The sequence below is a fragment of the Tachypleus tridentatus genome, chromosome 2, assembly GCF_004210375.1.
Source record: "Tachypleus tridentatus isolate NWPU-2018 chromosome 2, ASM421037v1, whole genome shotgun sequence".
Classification (NCBI taxonomy): Eukaryota; Metazoa; Arthropoda; class Merostomata; order Xiphosura; family Limulidae; genus Tachypleus; species Tachypleus tridentatus.
In genome coordinates, this window is record NC_134826.1 from 49,561,835 (window position 1) to 49,583,278 (window position 21,444).

Sequence of the window (21,444 nt, forward strand, 5' to 3'; positions counted from 1 at the left end):
ATGGTACACTCTAAAACGTTAACAAGGATGGTAGTATATAATTTTTATCTGCTTAAAAGGACTACAAACTTTTATGACCTTGCATGAAAATTTAGAGAGAAAAAAATATGATTTAAATGTATCAGAATAAAGATAAATTCTCTACTTATTGTGAAAGAGTGAAATTAGTAGCTATTTGACAAGGACATGTTTTTGCAACAGGTTATGATAATAATAAAAACGTTGTGATATATCTTAACATGTTATTTGCTGACATAAGTAAAAATAACCATTCTTTGTCTAATTTTCAACTGTTGTTTTTCAGTATGTCTAATACGATAATTAATACTATGCAATGTTTGAAAATACTACTCACACACTTGCTTTTGTTCTTTGACGTCAGAATCATAGTTTTCTGCTAAGTTGCTTTAAATCACAGTTGATAGGAAAGTTGCTCCACGTTTATTGATGAAAATAATGATTTTTTCTAATGACAGTCCTCCCCATCCTCAGTGGCATATGTTCAGACTTATCAAAAAAACTAGAAACTTGGTTTCGATACTCGTGGTAGGCAAAGCACAGTTAGTCTATTGTTGAGCTTTAGGCTTAATTCCAAACAAACGGACAACTTTCTTTATTTTAATAATATATATTTATAATTAAATTACTTCTGACAATAACAATCTTAAAAATAGGAACCTATCATCGCATAGATTTTATTCATATTATCATTAGTTTTCTTTTTCATTCAGCAATTCACAAAACAATGTCTATAATACCAAATATAATGGAAAAGAGACTTTTCCATTACGACATATTGGTTTTCCTGAAACGCATGTGTGTGCGTCTCTCTCTCTATGTAATCATCTCATTTATGTTTGAATGGTTTCATCACCTACAGGTGATACGTACATTATATAAAACCATTTTTGCAACTCCCAACGTTATTACAGTCAATGTAGTTACATCTGGTGACTCTTTACCCGATGGCTGTAAATCTTAACAAAAAATGAAATTTCTATTGCAAGAGGTTCTATCATATCACAGACACATCACCAATCCTGCTTGCCTTCCATATAAGTCATCTAGTTTGAGAGGCACAATTTCTCAACAATCACTTTAACAGTCCACACCCACTGAAATCCAGTTTTTCTTATGGAATAGCATGGGTACCCAATTCACTCTCTCAGTGCTTAAGGTATACAACTGTTAAACATATAGGTTATTGAAAGAGCTTCAAAACATGTGACTTACGTTTTGTTTTTCATATGGAAATCATTCTTAATTATATTTTGTATTTTTGTTAGGGACATGTGACTTCTGCAACTGGTTTTTGTATTCTTAGATTATCACCTACCATAAGATTGTGTATGAACTGTTGCAGGTCTCTTTCTAGATGGTCGTGATGCCTCAAGTTGTCCACTATTGTTTTGGTTTTCTAATGCCGTTAACCACATGGGATATTCTCACCTAAGAAACTTTAAATCCCCAACCTGAACACATCTTTATGATATGAACATATAAATATTTTGCATTGGAAAAGGCTGTTATTTTATCTTATTACATTCATGAATTACAGAGGATAAGTACATTATACAGGGTGTTCAGAAAGTCACTGTGCAGTTTTGTCTGTTAATAAATATATAAGTGCACAGTGACTTTCCGAACATCCTGTATATAGATTGAGAAATGAGAGTTAAACCATGGAGGTGAAAGGTTTTCTTTGCCAATAAGCTTACTATAACGTTTTTCCTGAAGTTTAATTGTTTGTTGAATTTCATATAAAGTTTGTTGAGGGCCATCTGTCCACAATTTTTAAATGATAAGACTAGGTAGAAAACAGCTAGTTAAAATCACCTAGTACAAACTGTTGTTAGACTGAATAGAACCATTAATCCAAAATTTTGAACCCTAATTACTAGACCATGTTCAACACCCAACTGAAGTTCTAAACACAATCAAACAAAAGACAAAACTTTAACACAGTACAATTGAATGAGTGGTGTTTTATGCAAGTGAGAGGAAATGAAGGAAAAAAAGAAAATTCAATAGTATAGAAGACATTTTGTCATAAAACCTAAATTCTAAGAATTCTTTGCATTTGTAAAAAAGAATGAAAAATATAAGTTTATATCTATATATATAAATATATTTTAGCAAAATTAAATAATTACATCCAAATGAAACGAAATAAGTAAACAAATTCATAAGGAATGACTGCATTAAAGCAGCAAATCCAAACCTCTGATTAATTATAACCATAACTTTTTACACCACAAACAAAACACATTAAAATTAAACAAAATATGCTGCATATTTTGTTTATGGCTTAAAAATTTATGATTATAATACATATATATATAGGGAGAGAGAGAGAGATTGGAAACTGTTAAACTATGAAAGAAAAAGGTTTTTGGAAACTGTTCAGAAAAAACGTTATTTTAGAGTTCTTGTTTACTTCAATTACAGAAATGTTTGAAAGGGTGGAAATTGGAGAACATTTGGTTGCAAATGAATGTTGTTCCATAAGGTTCAATGTTTTTCTGCAGATGGAGATGAAGAATAATGATATTTTGGTTACAAATTTTGAAGATACACACACAACAGGAAATATCTGCTGTGAATTGGACAGTTGAGTTACTTGGAGACACAGGTCAGATGTAGAAATTTTTTGAAAGAAAAATATTCCTTATAGAAAGAAAAGAATGGGTGCAAATAAAAACTCCAAGTTGGCTCACATGGGTTAGGGATAAAAGTATGATACATTTGCAGCTAATGATGTAAATATTCTTTCATATATATCTTTAGGCTACCTAGTGCCCCACCCCACCTCTATTTTTTAGAATATTTCTCTTTCAAAAATTCTGAAATGCTAAGTTTTTTTTTTGACAAATCATTCTTCCAAAGTTTTAAGTCTAAAACTGTATCAATGAGCTTTTTCTACTCATTCACACACTATTATTTTGAGATTAGAACTTTAAATGTACAGATCTGTTTTGTGTTATTTACTAATGTACTGAATGCTCTCTAATGGCACAGCAGTACGTCTCTAGAGTTACAAAGCTGGAAACCAGATTTTGATACCTGTTGTGGGCAAAACACAGATAGCCTATAGTGTAGTTTTGTGTTTAACTTCAAACAAACAATGTATTGAAGGTTATTTACGTTAATGTAGTGTCTTGTACATACTATTAAAACTCAGTGTGAACTTTAGATGTAAATATAGTGTCTTGTACACATAATAAATATTTGGTGTGGATCTAATATGTAAATAATTCACACTAGACAACTTCAATTCTCAACATTATTAATTAAAAAGGAAAGAAATAAAAGAATACATAGAAAGTATATGAGATTTGATACTATAACAAGTTCTTAAATTCCATCTACATGTAACAAGTTGGTAAGCATTTATTTAAAACAAACAAAATACTCATTTTACCTTAAAACATTTTTTTAACGATAAATATATCATATATACAATAACAATAAAAGTTTAAGGGTTACTATTGTATTAGATATATCTTAAAGAAAAAGATGCTTTCTTGAAAATAAATACAAAAATTTTCCACGCAGTTCAAAATATCTACAAACTCAGGTTCTAAGGATTACACCATTCATTTCATCAGCAGAGCTATGGTGATTCTTTAACTGAAATAAAAAGCACTATATTTGAATCTTGTGATGAAAATATTTTATAATCAAAATGTCTGTATTTTCAGGGGAATATTAATCAGTGATGTCGAGAAAACCCACTTTAGAGAAATATATATGTAAAAATATTATTTATATATTATTTATAAAACACAATGTGATAACTGCCACGACTTCTATATTGGAGAAACAAGTAGAAAAATGGAAACCAGATTCAAAGAACATAAAAAGTCACCTTCACACGTTTTCGAACACTGCAAATCAAATAAACACAACATGACCATAGAAAACACTCAAATACTAAATAAAGAAACAAACATAAACAAATGCAAAATTAAAGAAACGTTACTTATACAACAATTTAAACCCAAAATAAACCAACACAAAGGAACACCTTTATACCTCTATTAAAAATAATAAAATAAATAATATAAAATTATATATTCAAACATCTAACACTGCCCTTTACATTCCGACACTCAGTTACACAACCCCTTTCAAACAGGTGGTCAGATTCCGGTCAGTTACCTCTTTTTTTCTTTGTAAACCTGACAATGACCAAAGAAGGTCGAAACGTTGTTCGCTCCTCTATGTAAAAATATTTTCTCAACCCAAACAAGCCGTTTTTACATATATATTTCAGGGGAATATTATTAAAAAAGATACTTACAATATTTGTAAAGTGTCAGTAGATACACTTTGTTAATTAATACAAATCACAGCTATTATACAAATGTAAAAATCAATACCAGATATTCTCATACTCATTAGAATAAGTATGTATGTTTCCTCATCTCTTTTCTAAGTTACTTAGTGTTTGCAGATTTACTGAATTATCTCCATCTCTGTAGAGTTATAGGCTATAAAATTATGATAAAAAATATCAAAACATTTTACTTTTTAAAGAAACTGTACTACAAATTTTTAATATTCATGCACAAATCTCTTATTATAAGAACGTATAATTGAAAGTAAAGAAAAAGGTAATACATCAACCATATGATACGAGGTCTGTTCAAAAAATATGCGGACTGTTTGAATTGCGCGGCTCCAGTTGGTTCCAGGGGAATCCATTTGGTGTCGCTAGATTCGCACAGATCAGCTGATTACGACGCCATTTCCCGATTGCAAATATCTTCATTTGTGTATTAGCTACTCGGTTTTAAGTGAAGTGCGATTTTTTCGTTTGGCGGATTTCAGAATGAATGACCTGAAGGAGCAACGACTTGCTGTGAAATTTTGTGTTAAACTTGGACAATCTGCGACTGAAACTTTTGCTATGCTTAACACGGCTTACAGTGATGTTTCTATGAAGCGTACGGCATGTTTCAAGTGGCATGAACGTTTTAAGGATGGTCGACAGTCCATTGAAGATGATAAGCGTCCTGGACGTCCTTCCACATCAACTGACGGCCCACACGTCAACAAAATCAACACCCTGGTGTGGGCAAATCGACGTCTGACTGTCAGGGAGCTTGCTGAAGAGTGTGGGATATCAGTTGGATCTTGTTACGAGATTTTGACCGTAAAATTGAAGGTGCACCGCGTTGCTGCGAAATTTGTGCCTCAGAACTCGTGAGTTTTTGGCCAAACACTCGATTACTGTTCTTCCCCACCTCCCCTATTCACCTGACCTTGCTCCTTGTGATTTTTTTCTTGTTCCCCAAACTCAAAAGATCCTTGAAAGGAAGAAGATTTGAGACGATTCCTGAGATTAAGGCAAATGCGACGAAGGAGCTGGAGGACATTACAAAAGAAGCATACCAGGACTGTTTCAACAAGTGGAAACACCGTTGAGATAAGTGTGTGCGTAGAGGAGGAGAGTACTTTGTAGGGGTCCCAGACCTGTAACTTCTAAATAAAATACATTTTGTTTTATGACGTCAGTCCACGTATTTTTTGAACAGCCCTCGTAACTGCTCAATCCAGTGCTGACAAGGCCTTTTCATCCAATACCACTTTACTACACTGTCTAGAGTATGACAGCCAAGATAGTGGTCAAGATGGTATTTATATCTTCATTCACTTGAACAATAGCTGTTTGTACAGGAATGTATGTTTTTGGATAAAATATAAAAACTTCTAAATAAGTAATTACAGAAAGCTATTAAAATACACTGATACGCTTTAAGTTAACTGAAACAGATATAGTTACCATTTATGACAGTAATGATAAATCACGAGTCGAAATCTTAAGAAACTTCTTCAGGAATTGATTTAGTACTGGAACTAGATCTAACACTGTACAGTTTAACCAGTGGTTTGAAGACATATCTGGATCTAAAAACAGTACCATCTAATTTTTAAGTCATTAAACAACAACAAATGGATTTTCATTTGAGTTTAAAAACTGATCAGTTGTATTAGTGCCAGATGTTTGCAACTTCACATATTTTAATTAATGAAATAAACTGGCAAATCGAAAAGCCTGCTATTCACTGCAGTGAAGACTGTAGTTAAAACCATATCGAACCATTACTAGGTTTATTTTCCATTACATTTTTTGTTGTTTTTAACCTCCAGTTAACCACTTCATTATAATCTACAACTGTATTTTGTTTTATGGAAATAAATAGGACAGAATGCATCACAGTAAATTTGTTATTTGACTAACCAAAAGCATTCTTCTGAAAGATGTTAAATATCATAACTAGTATGTTTCAGCTCGTCGGTTATTTAGATTGTTAATTCACAAAACTGAACAGCCTTTTGATATTAACAACTCCAACAGCTATTGATGTTAGTCTGTTTCTTTTTTTCCCAGAGAATCTCAGTTATAAGCTTTAAGAATGACCTATACAAGTAATTTGTGCTGCATGTCTCTTATCTAAAAGAAACCAGATATACATACACTGTTACTTTACCAAAGTGTACAAAAAGAGAAGAAAGATGTTTTCAGACCAAAATGATATGATCAATTCATTTACTACTGCACATGACTAACAATTGTAATCAAAGGCTATATTTACATCAGTTGTTAATGTGATTTATTTATACCACTTTTATCACTACACATGCAGAATCATGTATCTCTGACTCTCGGGTTATTACTGTAATGATAGCAATATTTGCTTATGCTATACTATTACTAAACATCTACTGATTGTTGAGTTATGGCATTTTGAGCAATATAGTTGGTTTACTGACTGTCATTTAGATATGTATTCTGATTTTCTTTTCAAATATAGCACTGTTAGTTGGGAAGTATCAAACTTTCCACATTTTAATATTATCTGTACATGCCTAGCATTAATGGTATAAATATAATACCTGAAACTGCATTATGATTGGAATAATTATTACCACTATGATAAAACAATACATATATATTAACAACTGTGGTTAATTTAATATTTTTTATAGTTAACTGAAACTGAGACAAATTAACAACACAGCTTTAATTTTTTTTCATCCTAGCACTAACAGAGATTATCACCTGTCTATACTATACCATGCCTTATATATTTATGGTTTGGACTTGTGCATGACACACTACAACTATGATACATTAGTTAAACGTTAGTTGTTTGGAACTGTGTCCAACACCTTGTGAGCATGCTGCATCAGTAAGTTGATTGTTTGGACTTGTGCACAACACACTACAACTATCATATGTTAGTTAACTGTTAGTTGTTTGGAACTGTGTCCAACACCTTGTAAGCATGCTACATCAGTAAGTTGATTGTTTGGACTTGTGCACAACACACTACAACTATCATATGTTAGTTAACTGTTAGTTGTTTGGAACTGTGTCCAACACCTGGTGAGCATGCTGCATCAGTAAGTTGATTGTTTGGACTTGTGCACAACATGCTACAACTATGATACATTAGTTAAATGTTAGTTCTTTGAAACTGTGTCCAACACACTGTGAGTATGCTACATAAGTAAGTTGATTGTTTGGACTTGCTTACAATATACTATGTTTCTTATAAAAAAAAAAAAAATACTGGGCCTTCTAATTTTGGGAAACCAAAACCAATCATGATCAATATGTAATTTACCTTAAGTGTCTCTCATCAATCCTTGACCCAGCATTCATTTATTACAGTTATTTTCTAAGCACACTAATATCATTATTACAACAGTTCTCTTAAAACCAAATTTCTTGTAAATACTTGATCACTGTTCAAAAATCTCTCTTTATGACAAACAGCAAATTAATTTCATTTGTCCCTAAATATATCCTTGGTAAAAAAAAAAAAAACTCCCTCCTTGACAAGATTTTACATAGTAGAAAAAAAGTGTTGAAATTTAAGAGTTATTTATACCTATGTTAGCAATTTAATTCAATTAAAATGGGAACAGGCAATGAAAAGAGAAAGTATTATGGGAGAAAAAGTGGAATTGGACTCGTCTAACTTTAAAAAGTCAGAGAAATTGAGTGTGACTGACCAACTCTTCGGTTTTATGATTATGATTCTGTAAGGCACATTTCATTTTGAGTTGTTCTTTTAGTTTGAAAATCTGGTAAAAAAGAACATTTTGATACAAACTATTGTGCACTTTTTAATCACTGATTTCACATACAGCATCAAAAAGTTTCAAAACGTTTTCACATTTCTGATGTTAAAAATGACAGAATCAATGCTGACTGAATTTAAGGATTATATAAAGTTAATAAAGTTTTTATAACATTGAGTGATTTCTTTTTCTTCAAATGTGGTTTAGTTTAAATAAAAGCTTCTTCACAGATAAACAAAAAGCGTATTTTGTGTAAATCCCATCTGTTTTATGTCCATCATTATTTAATGGCTTAAATGACACTTAATATTAGCAGAGAAACAAAACATCACCACAATCAGTGACTGAGAACATGAAAATGATAAAGCTATACTCAAATAATCTTACATTTTGAAATAAAATTGTAGAAAACAAAATTTTAAGAATAAATAAATGTCAAAAACATTTTCATTTATAATAATGAATGTTTAAAAGATTGCTTCTTTAAATATTTCCAAATTTTTGTTTTCTGTTGAATTTTGTGCAAAGTTTCTTGAGGGCTATTTGTGCTAGTGGTCCATAATTTTCAAGTAATAGACTAAATGGAAAGCAGGTAGTCAACACCAATGATTGGCAACTCTTTAGCTACATTAACTAAATAATGGAATTTATATTGCACCTGTGGCCCCAACTTTTACTTTGGTATGCTTACCACTGAGCCACATTGATCCACTTTGAAATTCATACTGAGCAACTGATACGAAAGTTCAAAGTGTACTGAAGCTGTAAAGTATCATGGAGTGTATAAGGCATAGATGACTTTTTTAAAGTCCAACAACAAAAGTACAAAACAGAATATGATAATAAAGCATTAAACTTGGTTCACATTCTTCAGAGCCAAAGAAAAATAAAGTTATAAAAAAATAAAACATTCACACTGGGTTTTCATGCACAAAATATGTAAAGGAAATGCAGCCTACTGAATATTTAAATGTGAACTCTAGTTGTATCCCATTACGTGAAGCTCCTGGTAAGATCCACAATAATAATGACAGAACCCCAAACAGGGTGAATCCATAAAGATGCCCCTGACAAACACAAAAAATATCAGTACAAAATTATAAAGAAGAAAATGTAATCAGAAAACATTTTGAATCCATTTCTATCATGCTTGCCATCATAAATCATGAACACTAAATGAGAGTGCTTTAAAAATTGTCTTCGGGTAATTACATGCATTACATAATAACCAATTTTTTCTAAAGCCAGAGCTCTCATTTCACCTAAACATAATGCAAACTAAAAAGTGAGATATTAAACTAAAAGTATTATGACACATTCTGAAACTTTTTACTTATAATATTAATGAGCCATTTTAATTAATTTACATTATCTGCTAAAAACCAGATCAAGTTTCTTATCTGCTACGTATATGTATATATTTACTTTTATGGTATTTTGGCCTGACATTTTCATTTATTCACTAATTAATTAGTACCTCATGGTATGCAACTACCACATATACCACTCTCCTACAAACTTACAAAATATTTATTTGGATAAACATTTCAGAATACAGTAAATCCTCTTGAGGATATATGTTAACTCTGTAGCAAGGTCAACTCAGAAACTATCTACTATTTCATTGACGATGTTAAAAAACATGTAGGTTCAAGAATGATAAAGATAAAGTAAAATCCCTATAACCCAAATGCTTTCAAAAGGTGCACCTTTCTTTTTCAGGTGCAAATTATTCATTGAATAATTGTATTGTGTTAGAGTTTACCTTGTGTATGTGAGACTGCTTCATAACAATCATGCAAAATAGAGATATTTTCAGATACATGAAATGCAATTTTCTGGTTGGTAAACTTTTGATAGAATATGAGTTTTAATTGTAGTTTAACATTTTCAGGTTCTTTTGACTTTTAAGAATCAAAACACTTGCTAAGATTCATCATTTGTCAACCATGCAAGTCCTTTTATTTTATTCATATAAAGTTTATTTTAATTCTGCACTACAATGAAAAAGTCTTTTCACTTAACAATCAGTCCCTTTTCTCAGTTTCATCTCTCCAAGTAAATGAAATAGCTATTCTACTTTCAGTATCATGTACCAAGTTTTGTTTTTTCAAAACAACTCTTAAACAAATAGTTAAATCTATCCTTGTGTGTGCTAGGCTTAAAAAGCTGTAGTTATTATAAAGATCAGGTAACTGTGTACCATTTTTATCCTTGGAATACCACAGTTTCTACCTTTCCAAAGCTTGGCCAATATTCAATATTAAACACATGCAAAGCTATGTAAGCATATATCTTTATCATGTTTAAATTCCATCATTTTCCTTAGGCTAGTAATATTTAAAAATGCATGAAGTGGTAGGACAATGGATTTGAATTTCAAGACACCTTACTGCACCCAGCTAATTTAGTTAAGCTTGCTGTAGTTACCATTTTAATTTAAAGACAACTTATTTATGAAAAAAACTTGTTAACTTCAAAGTTTTACAATACATTACAAGTTGTATTTCCTCATTTTTCGAGAGATAAATGTTTATAGTATCATGAGTGGTATTTATAGAAAAGTGTGATTGTATGACTGTCTAAGCTTTGTAAGACAAGATAAAAAAAACTCACCCAGTACAGAGAAAGCAAAGTTTTTAACATCATCTTCCAACAATTCTTGGTGATGTCCTTCAAAATCAGCAAAATTTTTTCATCATAAAACTTCATCAGATAGGTTAATACAGCTGTGATATTCCAAGTTGTTTTGGTGTGACAATCTGAACAGAGCTGGATGGTGGGAAACTGAACTTTAGGGTGTTTTGGATCTTCTGAAGTGTCTCCAGCAAGACGATCATTGACAGTATTGTGTGCTCTCCAAAGCCACAGCACAGTATCATTAGGATAGACTAGGTTGGTCTGAAGAGTAGCAGCCATTTTTTTAAAGTGCTTTGCACAGTAACGACATGTAAAAAAGTTCTGCACATAATCTCTCATGGCAAATAACACTTCATGAGGATTATCAGCACCACCTTATGGAAAGAAATAAAGTGTTTTATATTTTCACAGTTTTTATAAACATTCATTGACTATAACACTTCCTCAGGCAAGTGTTGGAGTAGTTCATTCATCATGGATATTTTCTAATCACATCTTCAATTATGTAGTAAAACTTTTTAAATGAAATTGATTATTCATTGGTTAATTTTCCTATTCCAAATTATTATTTGAAAAAAAGTCACCTTAGCCTAAGTATGGAAAGAGTAACAGTTAAATTAAGATTTTGAAAGAAACAGAAATTTTGTTCTGTGATCCAATCAGTAGACGAGAAATACTAATGGCTTAAATGACACTAAACTACAGCAACTGCTTTGCACTGTTTACTTAAAGTTTGTATTTAGGACTCACCTAAGCCTAAGCTGGTTCAACCTTGCAAGATTAATATTGTTGAAAGCAAGGGTAGTCAAATGATGAAATAATGCATTCTAATCTTTATAACTAAAAACATAAGAAAAGTTTACTTAATTCACAATACTGATTGCTAGGTCAATTTTTAGTTTAAGTCTGTAGCTTACTATGATAAGAAATTAAAATTAATCATTTTCCAATGAACTAAGACTGATTTTTAAGAAACTGTTAAATGTAACTATAACTTTAATAATATATTTGACATTTAAAACCATTAGTATTTGGTGAAAATCCATAATTACAGAAAAAAATGACAAATGTACGCTTCACAAATACAATGTTTATTTGCGACTATGGTTTCGACAGTAAAGATATCATCAGGTACAGATTTATGATAATGTCTTTGCTGACAAAACCAATGTAGTGAATAAATGAAGTATTTGTGAAATGTACAATTTAAATATTATGCATTATATTCAACAGTTTATCTAACCAAAAACTAGAGGAAGTCAAACTGTTATCACAAACCTTATCATCTAACTCACAATTCCTTAAATTAATAAGACAAACAGGGTATAAAATGTTATCTAATAAATAGCCTGTACTCAAGATACACTAACTTACAGATATTTCCTCCAAATTATAGGATTTTTGCTTTTAAGTTTATTTTACCATCCTGAATCTAAAATGACACATAAACTAATCGCTATGTGGGCCCCTCAGCTCCCTTCAAAACAACATTTGTTTTTCACTGAAACTGTATGCGATAACTGAACAAGACAATACAACAATAATTTTCATTCCATCGCTATACATTCATTGAAATTACTTAAGGACTCTAAAGAGTAAACTTTGATAGTTTCTAAATTACCACTATTTTCAAATCTTCTTCCATTACTGCTACACCCTTGTGCAAATTAATTGAAACAAATGGTCATTTTACAATATTTTCAGCATGGCAGCCAGTGTAGGCTCCCTGGACTTGCTGATTTCCTTTAATAGTCATTTTTTTCACACAGACGGCATCATTAGCTGTGTTTTGCAGTACGGTCAATCTATTTTTTGAGATATATGACGAAATTTTGAGAGATATTACCTCATTTGAAATTCCGTTAGAAGGGCAAGGAGACCTGTCAAAAAATAACTTCTTACCCAATCTATGAAGGAAAAATGGTATCAATAGGGTCTGAAATATAAAAACTGGTCACAAGAAAAATGGAGGAAGGTGTTATTCAGTGACAAGACTCATTTCTTTGTACAGGGTCAAAGAAGTCTGCATGTTCGCAGATCTCCAGATGAGAAACTTTGAGAATCTCACATTAATCAGTTCGTAAAACATCCATCGAAGAAGATGTTTTGGGCCTTTTTCAGCTACTATGGTGTTGGAGGCTTACATATCGTAGAAGGTATGATGCGAAGACCACAGTACATCGAAGTTTTGCAGAGAAGAGTCATTCCAGAATTGAAAAAGAGATTTCCAGATGGATCTGGCATTTTTCAGCAAGATCTGGCTCCGTGCCACACATCGAAACTTGTGAAGAATTTTACGACTACAACGCAAATAAAGGTGATGGACTAGCCTGGAAACTCTTTGGACTTGTATTTTATTGAAAATCTTTGGGCAATTTGTAAAGAAAGAGTTCTGGGAAAAGACTGTACTACGAAAGAAGAGCTAATTGAGGTGTGGTACCGCAATTCAAAAATTAGTAAAGATTGCAGTCAACTTGTGGAGTTGATGCCAAAGTGGATTAATGATCTTCTGAAAAATAAAAGCAGTCATATCATGTATTAATTTGCAAGTAATTTTTGGATTCTCAGAAATAAAATGCAAAAAAACTGAAAAAATTGTAATTATCCGTCTTGTTTCAATTAATTTGCACAAGGGTGTACATCCCTCCCATGATCAGTTTATCTAGATTTATAAAATTTTACAAATATCTGAGTCAGTTCAACTCTAGTTCTATGTTCCAGATAAAATGAACTCAAATCTCCAAGTTCTTTCTTTATAGATTGAGGGTTTAAAACCATGAATCATTTCAACAGTCTGTTGTTTAACTTTTTGACATAAATCAATATTTTGCCTATAATAAGAGATCTAAAAACTAAATATAATACACCAAATTTTATAAATGAAAATACACCAACATTACATTTCATCAAACATCTGTAAATACAAGTTTATTTGTATATTTCACCAATAGTATCATCTTTCTATAAAACCCATGGCTTGTTTTGTTTCACCATCATTTAAATGGTATTACCTCTTCCATAAATTGAAACCCATACTCAATCTACCATTTATCTCATATTATCCTCTCATGCAGTTTAATGTGATTTTATATGCAAATATTATGTTATACTTATCACCAAAATTAATATTTTAGTTTTCATTTTTTTTATTAAATGTTACGACTGATTTATAAATTAAAATTGCCTAACAATTAAAAATAACCAATCATTTTACCCCACATACTATTACTTATTATTGATATTACCCTTCTCATAAATCATAACTGATATTAATCTTTAGCCCTTCAACATCTTATAACATTCTTCCTGGAATTCATATTAGTTATCTTTTTCAACATAATTAAAGATTATATTTCACCCAATTTATACCAACAAGTTGTCAATGACTTTTCCCAACAACTTGCAACCTCCTAGAGTTGTATTGTTGTAACTCAAAATTATCTTTCAACCAAACATCAAGTATTATTTTTTTATAAGAACTACATCATTTTAACCTCAATTATAACCATCTCCCAGTGATTTATCAGCAAGCCTGAGGGCTGATAACACTAAAAAATTAGTTTTGGTATCTATTGTAGACACAGAACAGCTAGCTCATTGAGTAACTTTGTGCTGAATAACAAATAATTATATGTTGTTGTTTTTTATATTTATGGATTAATCGCATTCCTCTTTGAAACTATTAGGTTTCCCATCCATGTAACAAAATTTCTGTGGAGCAGCAGACCCTTTAGGTTTAGCTGAATTTTTCCATCTCAGTTTTTATATCCTTGTATACCATACCTTTGTTAAACTTGTTTAGAGCCTGTACTGTTAATGTATGGAATAACATCCAAACTCCACAGGGATAACCACGAAAGTGAGGTTTACTACCTCGACAAGCTTGCCATTCTCTCATAACTGGAAGCTGGATGGTATCATTCTGCAAAACATTCAAGTCAGATTACCATTTTGGTGAGACACATAAGCTAAAGTTTAAAGATTTGTGTACTTCGGGAAACTGAAAAATATTCCTGATGACGAGAAATTTACTTAAGTAAAAACGTATCTCAAGATGGCTGGTATGGATATTAAAACATTTATTAAAATAAATTAGACAAAAACATTTTGACCTTTTTAGATCATCTTCAGGTTAATAATGTTTTTTGTTAACCTGAAGATGACCCAAGAAAGTTGAAATGTTATTCTCTACTTTATTTTCATAAAAGTTTTAATATCCATACCAGCCGTCTTGATATACAAACTGAATTCAATATACAATTCAATTGTTTTAACCTATCTCTGTACTGATGAATCAGAAGACTAAATACTACTTTCTCATTTAATAGAATGTCCTGTAAATACATGTAATAATCATGGTAACGTTACATGTAAAGAGTAATTTATTCTAATTCTGTACTAGATAATATTTAATTTTCAAAAGTTGATATGTGAAAATATTTTGTTATTACTAGCTTTTACTGATGGGAAAAGTACAATATTTAGAGAGGCCTATTAATTTCCTCATGTACTGTCATTATTACAATTTCTAGTTCTAACTTCACAACATTCTATATAACTATCCTGAATACACACTGCACTTTACATACCTATATAATAATATCAAATAAAGCAACTTTCCTCAAGAAAGAAACTGTGAGTAAAGTGCAATTTTTTTAAAAAAATAACACAAAAATCTGTAACTACAGATGTAATATGAGAAAATAGATAAATCAATGAGTGGTTATATCAAATGTTTTTATAAGTTGTGAAGTCCAATACATTAAAAATATAACATTGTCATCTATTCATATCATCAAAGTCTTCTAATATTGCAGAAATACATCTCAAAAACAGTAATATCAAGGGTATTCCTAGTGTGCAGTTTACATGCACCTGTAAAAACATTTGTACAGCTGAAAATTCACCTTTATAAGTAATGTTCAAGTAAATAAACATTAAAAAAAACATATTATAAAATTCCATTTCAGAGTTTGGCTTGTTTTGAATTCTGCACAAAGTTACACAAGGGCTATCTGTGCTAGCCATCCCTAAATTTAGCAGTGTAAGACTAGAGGGAAGGCAATTTGTCATCACCACCCACTGCCAACTCTTGGGCTACTCTTTTACCAACGAACAGTGTAATTGACCATCACATTATAGTGCCCCCATAGGTTAAGGGGTAAGCATGTTTGATGCGACGAGGATTCGAACCCACGGCCCTCGAATTATGAGATAAGTGCCTTAACCACCTGACCATGCCAAGCTCCATTCCAGAGTTGATAAATAAATGTATTTACAATTTATTTATTTATTTTACATTGTCCTTTACTAGGCCTGAATACATGAGGTGAAATAAAATGTGTTAAAACATGACTCTGTAGGTGAAAAAAAAAGGAAAAGTTATGTGTAATATTAAACATATTACCTCATGTTTGATAAAAACAACCAACTGTGAGTTGTATCAGCTCAAAAAAAACAACCCAGTCAGAAAACAAACAACAGTTAGACTGATTATATAAAGTCCTAATGAACAGTGTAAGATATTTAGTTAAAATGGCATTTGCAGTTTACATTTGTACATATACTCATTTTAGTACTTATAACTTGGAAAAAAAGATTGAGATTCCAGATGAATATTGCACTCATTTAACTTTGAATTATTTTGAGCTGTTTACAAGTTAGTAAGTTGTTGCTATAGTTATGCTTTGTATAAACTGTCAATGTACAAGGAGATATTCTGAGCCACTGTTTGTTATCTTTTACTCAGATATTGTGGAAATATCTGAAACCAAAAGAATATTTGGTTTCATATGGCTTAAAGTTTTCTGAAACTTGCAGTATATTATGAAAACAATTCTCACCTGGATACTGTCAATGTAATTTAAAAAATCTTCAGTGTCTATAACATCTGATATACGATTCGTAATCCATTTTTCCAATTCTTTCAAAAATCTCTTTAAAGGGGGCATTCCAGGAAAATACTAGTAAATTGAAAATCAAACTTATATTATCAGAGAAAATTAAATGCACCATTGTAAACACTAAGTCACATTCATATATTTAGTATAACTGGTAAAAAGTAAAATTTTAAAATTCAGGCCAAATCAATTTAGATATGAATATACAGATCACGTCAAAAGTGCTGACTTTTTATGTTATTATGAAGGTGTGGAATATTAACAATCTGCTGACCTAGGGTGTTTAAAATAGTGTCAGAATATAAATGTCAAAACAAAAAAAAACTAATGCTATCTCTTTTTTTCATAATTTTATTACTCACTCAATATTAAAGTAAAATATTTTTAATTTAAAAATGACATAAAATAGGTATGAAAAACAGTTTCTGGGGAAAAAGCACTGTACACTATAATGTTTTTACTGTTATATTTACATACTTTACAAGTAGTTCTGACTGACCTTCATATCATGACATCCTTTCAGGTAATAAATGGCTCTCAACATATCTGAACATTCTATATCACTAGGTTTTCAATATTGCAAACCTACTTCACAACAATATGGAAAAACCATGATCTTTGATTGACTTTCTATAAAAACAAAGCCAATTCTAGTTTTCTTAAATTGTGTGGCTTTGCCTTTTCCTTTCCTCAAACCTTTCCTTGTAAGTGCAGAATTTCTATCCCCTTCTTCCTTTTGTATATGATTTTGAAGTATTTGTAACCATTATGTTTATATTCTTAACCTGGTTGTGAAAAGTTTGCTTTACTGAATATACACACCATGGAAAATTTTACTTACATTTATATGTATAAAAAACATTCTAATTGTGAAAACAAACTACTCTCAAATTGTTGTTTTATTAATAGCAACCTCTATATGAAAATATAAACAAACATTAAATCCATTAATCTATAATAGTAGTCTCAATAATTTAGTGGATTTTAAGGAGTTTTAAACTTGGAAACATTCTTAAGAATATTATTAAAGACCATAAAAATAAATGATTTCCTTTAATATTCTAAATAAATGTTTGATTTTCTACATTGCTTAGGTAGAAAGATCAACTAAAGCCACATTTGGTTAAGGAAAGATAAAATGTCTAATCTACAGTTAGAACATTCATTTATTATACTGTAGAAATATAACTTTGAACTCAAGTGTTTTGGAATTTTTCCTGGGATTGTATTAAGTTGAATACAAAGGTTTCTCTGTGTGTAATATTCTCTTGCTTAAGTAACAGGTTAACCACAAGAAACACATTATTTCCCCACACAGATAAGACTGGAAGTAATAAGGTTTGTTACAAGTTGGTAGCTGTTCTCTTTCTATAACACTGCACCAGTGTTAGACATCTTGAATATCAGTCATATGTAAATAATTATGAAGTATTAGAATGGCTAAGATTTATGTCTGGCGATCAAAAGGTATTCAAAGCCAGATGAAACCACTTTTATGAGCTGTCTTTTATCTGCTTTTAGTTACAACTCAAAACCCAATTTTAAAACTCTCTCTCTCTCTCCTTTCTGTAATTTTTTACTAAGTTAAACTTGATTACCACAACCAGGTAAAATCATTTCAATTGCAACAAATCTGAAGTTCAAATTTAAAGTAACTGTCTCTTTATTGTCCTAACTTATTACACTTTATTCCAGCTTCTATAAATATTTCACAACAGATATCTGGAACATTATTTTGGTTGTGAATGATCATTTCATTATTTCACAGTTTATTCTACACTACCTAGATTAATATGATACTAGAAAGTATATTTTTTCACTGTAAAATACAATATATTTTTCATTATTTAGGTTCCTATATATTCTTCAATTGACAAGAATGGCTGTAAGAAATATGCCAGTTGTTTTAACAACATTGTATTCTTTGCATGTTATAATAATTTTCTCAACCTGCATTTTAATTATTTCAATGAGAAAAAGATTCAGTCCAGTCTTACTTTCAGATCTTATTTTTCTTATTCAAACTTCCCAATAGAAATTTATGGTTTCACACACATCACTGTTCATACACTCTTACATCCTCATATCAAGAGAATTACAGTACAGTGAAAAAAACCCTAAAATTCTTTTTGAAGCAATCCAGTAGTGGAATCAATAAAAGAGAAGAAGAAAGAAAAGAGGGAAATTTACTTTAGTAAGAATCTCCAAATAATGTTTCAAAGCTTTAAGCTGAGCTTCTGCTAAAATGTCGTGCACTCCAACTTCCTGTTTCAGTGAGTAACGAATTACGTTCTCCAGATCTGACATATATACCCTGGATGTGAAAAATTAATGTTCTGAATCAAATAACTCCAATGCTAAAATTTAAAAAAAAACTTAAAAAGAAATATGAATCAGTTTATGCCTTAGTGGTTTAATTCTTTGTTTCACAAAAATACCTGCTGAACATATGCAATTATTATATTATAAGCTTAACATAAACACTGTGTAATCTTGCACCGGCTTAAAAGAAATATCTGGAATACAATAAATACTTATATTATTCCATGTGACAAAATATCAAATACTGTGAAACTGATATAACATGGTACGAAATAACAAATACTCTGAAACGCATATAACATGTTACGAAATAACAAATACTCTGAAACGCATATAATATGGTCCAAAATAACAAATACTATGAAACTCATATAACATGGTCCAAAATAACAAATACTGTGAAACTGATATAATATGGTCTAAAATAACAAATACTGTGAAACTAATATAACATGGTCCAAAATAACAAATACTATGAAGCTGATATAACATGGTCCAAAATAACAAATACTGTGAAATTGTTATAACACAGTGCAAAAAAATAAATACTGTGAAACTGATATAACATGGTGCAAAATAACAAATACTGTGAAACTGATATAATATGGACCAAAATAACAAATACTGTGAAACTGATATAACATTGTCCAAAATAACAAATACTCTGAAACTCATTTAACATGGTCAAAAATAACAAATACTGTGAAACTGATATAACATGGTCCAAAATGACAAATACTCTGAAACTCATTTAACATGGTCAAAAATTACAAATACTGTGAAACTGATATAATATGGTCCAAAATAACAAATACTGTGAAACTGATATAACATGGTCCAAAATAACAAATACCATGAAACTGATATAACATGGTGCAAAATAACAAATACTCCGAATCTGATATAACATGGTCCAAAATAACAAATACTGTGAAACTGATATAACATGGTGCAAAATAACAAATAATCTGAAATTGAAATAACATTGTCCAAAATAACAAATACTGTAGAACTGATATAACATGGTGCAAAATAACAAATAATCTGAAATTGAAATAACATTGTCCAAAATAACAAATACTGTGGAACTGTTATAACATGGTCCAAAATAACAAATACTGTGGAACTGTTATAACATGGTCCAAAATAACAAATACTGTGAAACTGATATAACATGGTCCAAAATAACAAATACTGTGAAACTGATATAACATGGTGCAAAATAACAAATACTCTGAAACTGACATAATATGGTGCAAAATAACAAATACTCTGAAGCTGATATAACATGGTCTGAAATAACAAATACTGTGAAACTGATATAACATTGTCCAAAATAACAAATACTGTGAAACTGATATAACATGGTGCAAAATAACAAATACTCTGAAACTGACATAATATGGTCCGAAATAACAAATACTCTGAAACTCATTTAACATGGTCAAAAATGATAAATACTGTGAAACTGATATAACATGGTCCGAAATAACAAATACTGTGAAACTAATATAACATTGTCCAAAATGACAAATACTGTGAAACTGATATAATATGGTCCAAAATAACAAATACTGTGAAACTGAAATAACATGGTCCAAAATAACAAATACCATGAAACTGATATAACATGGTCCAAAATAACAAATACTCCGAAGCTGATATAACATGGTCCAAAATAACAAATTCTGTGGAACTGTTATAACATGGTCCAAAATAACAAATACTGTGAAACTGTTATAACATGGTCCAAAATAACAAATACTGTGAAACTGATATTACATGGTCCAAAATAACAAGTACTGTGAAACTGATATTACATGGTCCAAAATAACAAATACTGTGAAATTGATATTACATGGTCCAAAATAACAAATACTGAGAAACTGATATAACATGGTCCAAGATAACAAATACTGTGAAACTGATGAAACATGGTCCAAAATAATACTCTGAAACTAATAAAACATGGTCCAAAATAACAAATACCCTGAAACTGATATAACATGGTCCAAAATAACAAATACTCTGAAACTGAAATAACATGGTCCAAAATAACAAATACTGTGAAACTGATATAACATGGTGCAAAATAACAAATACCATGAAACTGATATAACATGGTCCAAAATAACAAATACTCTGAAGCTGATATAACATGGTCCAAAATAACAAATACTGTGAAACTGATATAACATGGTGCAAAATAACAAATACCATGAAACTGATATAACATGGTCCAAAATAACAAATACTCTGAAACTGATATAACATGGTCCAAAATAACAAATGCTGTGAAACTGATATAACATGGTGCAAAATAACAAATACCATGAAACTGATATAACATGGTCCAAAATAACAAATACTCCGAAGCTGATATAACATGGTCCAAAATAACAAATGCTGTGGAACTGTTATAACATGGTCCAAAATAACAAATACTGTGAAACTGTTATAACATGGTCCAAAATAACAAATACTC

General features: G+C 30.6%; 1 protein-coding gene across 2 annotated transcripts in view; it reads right to left on the minus strand.

The window, feature by feature from the left end:
• Positions 1-3,269: 3,269 nt before the first annotated feature.
• Positions 3,270-21,444, minus strand: part of LOC143243336 (sulfhydryl oxidase 1-like) — a 34,065-nt gene continuing 15,890 nt past the window's right edge. The window contains exons 7-12 of one of the 2 annotated variants that reach the window (XM_076487187.1): positions 18,828-18,951; positions 16,581-16,700; positions 14,521-14,659; positions 10,714-11,111; positions 9,057-9,164; positions 3,270-3,630 (exon numbers count right to left, since the gene is read on the minus strand). In XM_076487187.1, coding sequence (XP_076343302.1) covers positions 3,574-3,630; positions 9,057-9,164; positions 10,714-11,111; positions 14,521-14,659; positions 16,581-16,700; positions 18,828-18,951 — 946 coding nt within the window. In that variant the 3' untranslated portion in view covers positions 3,270-3,573. The remainder of the gene's footprint in view (positions 3,631-9,056; positions 9,165-10,713; positions 11,112-14,520; positions 14,660-16,580; positions 16,701-18,827; positions 18,952-21,444) is intronic. The other variant, XM_076487196.1, reaches the window with a different exon arrangement.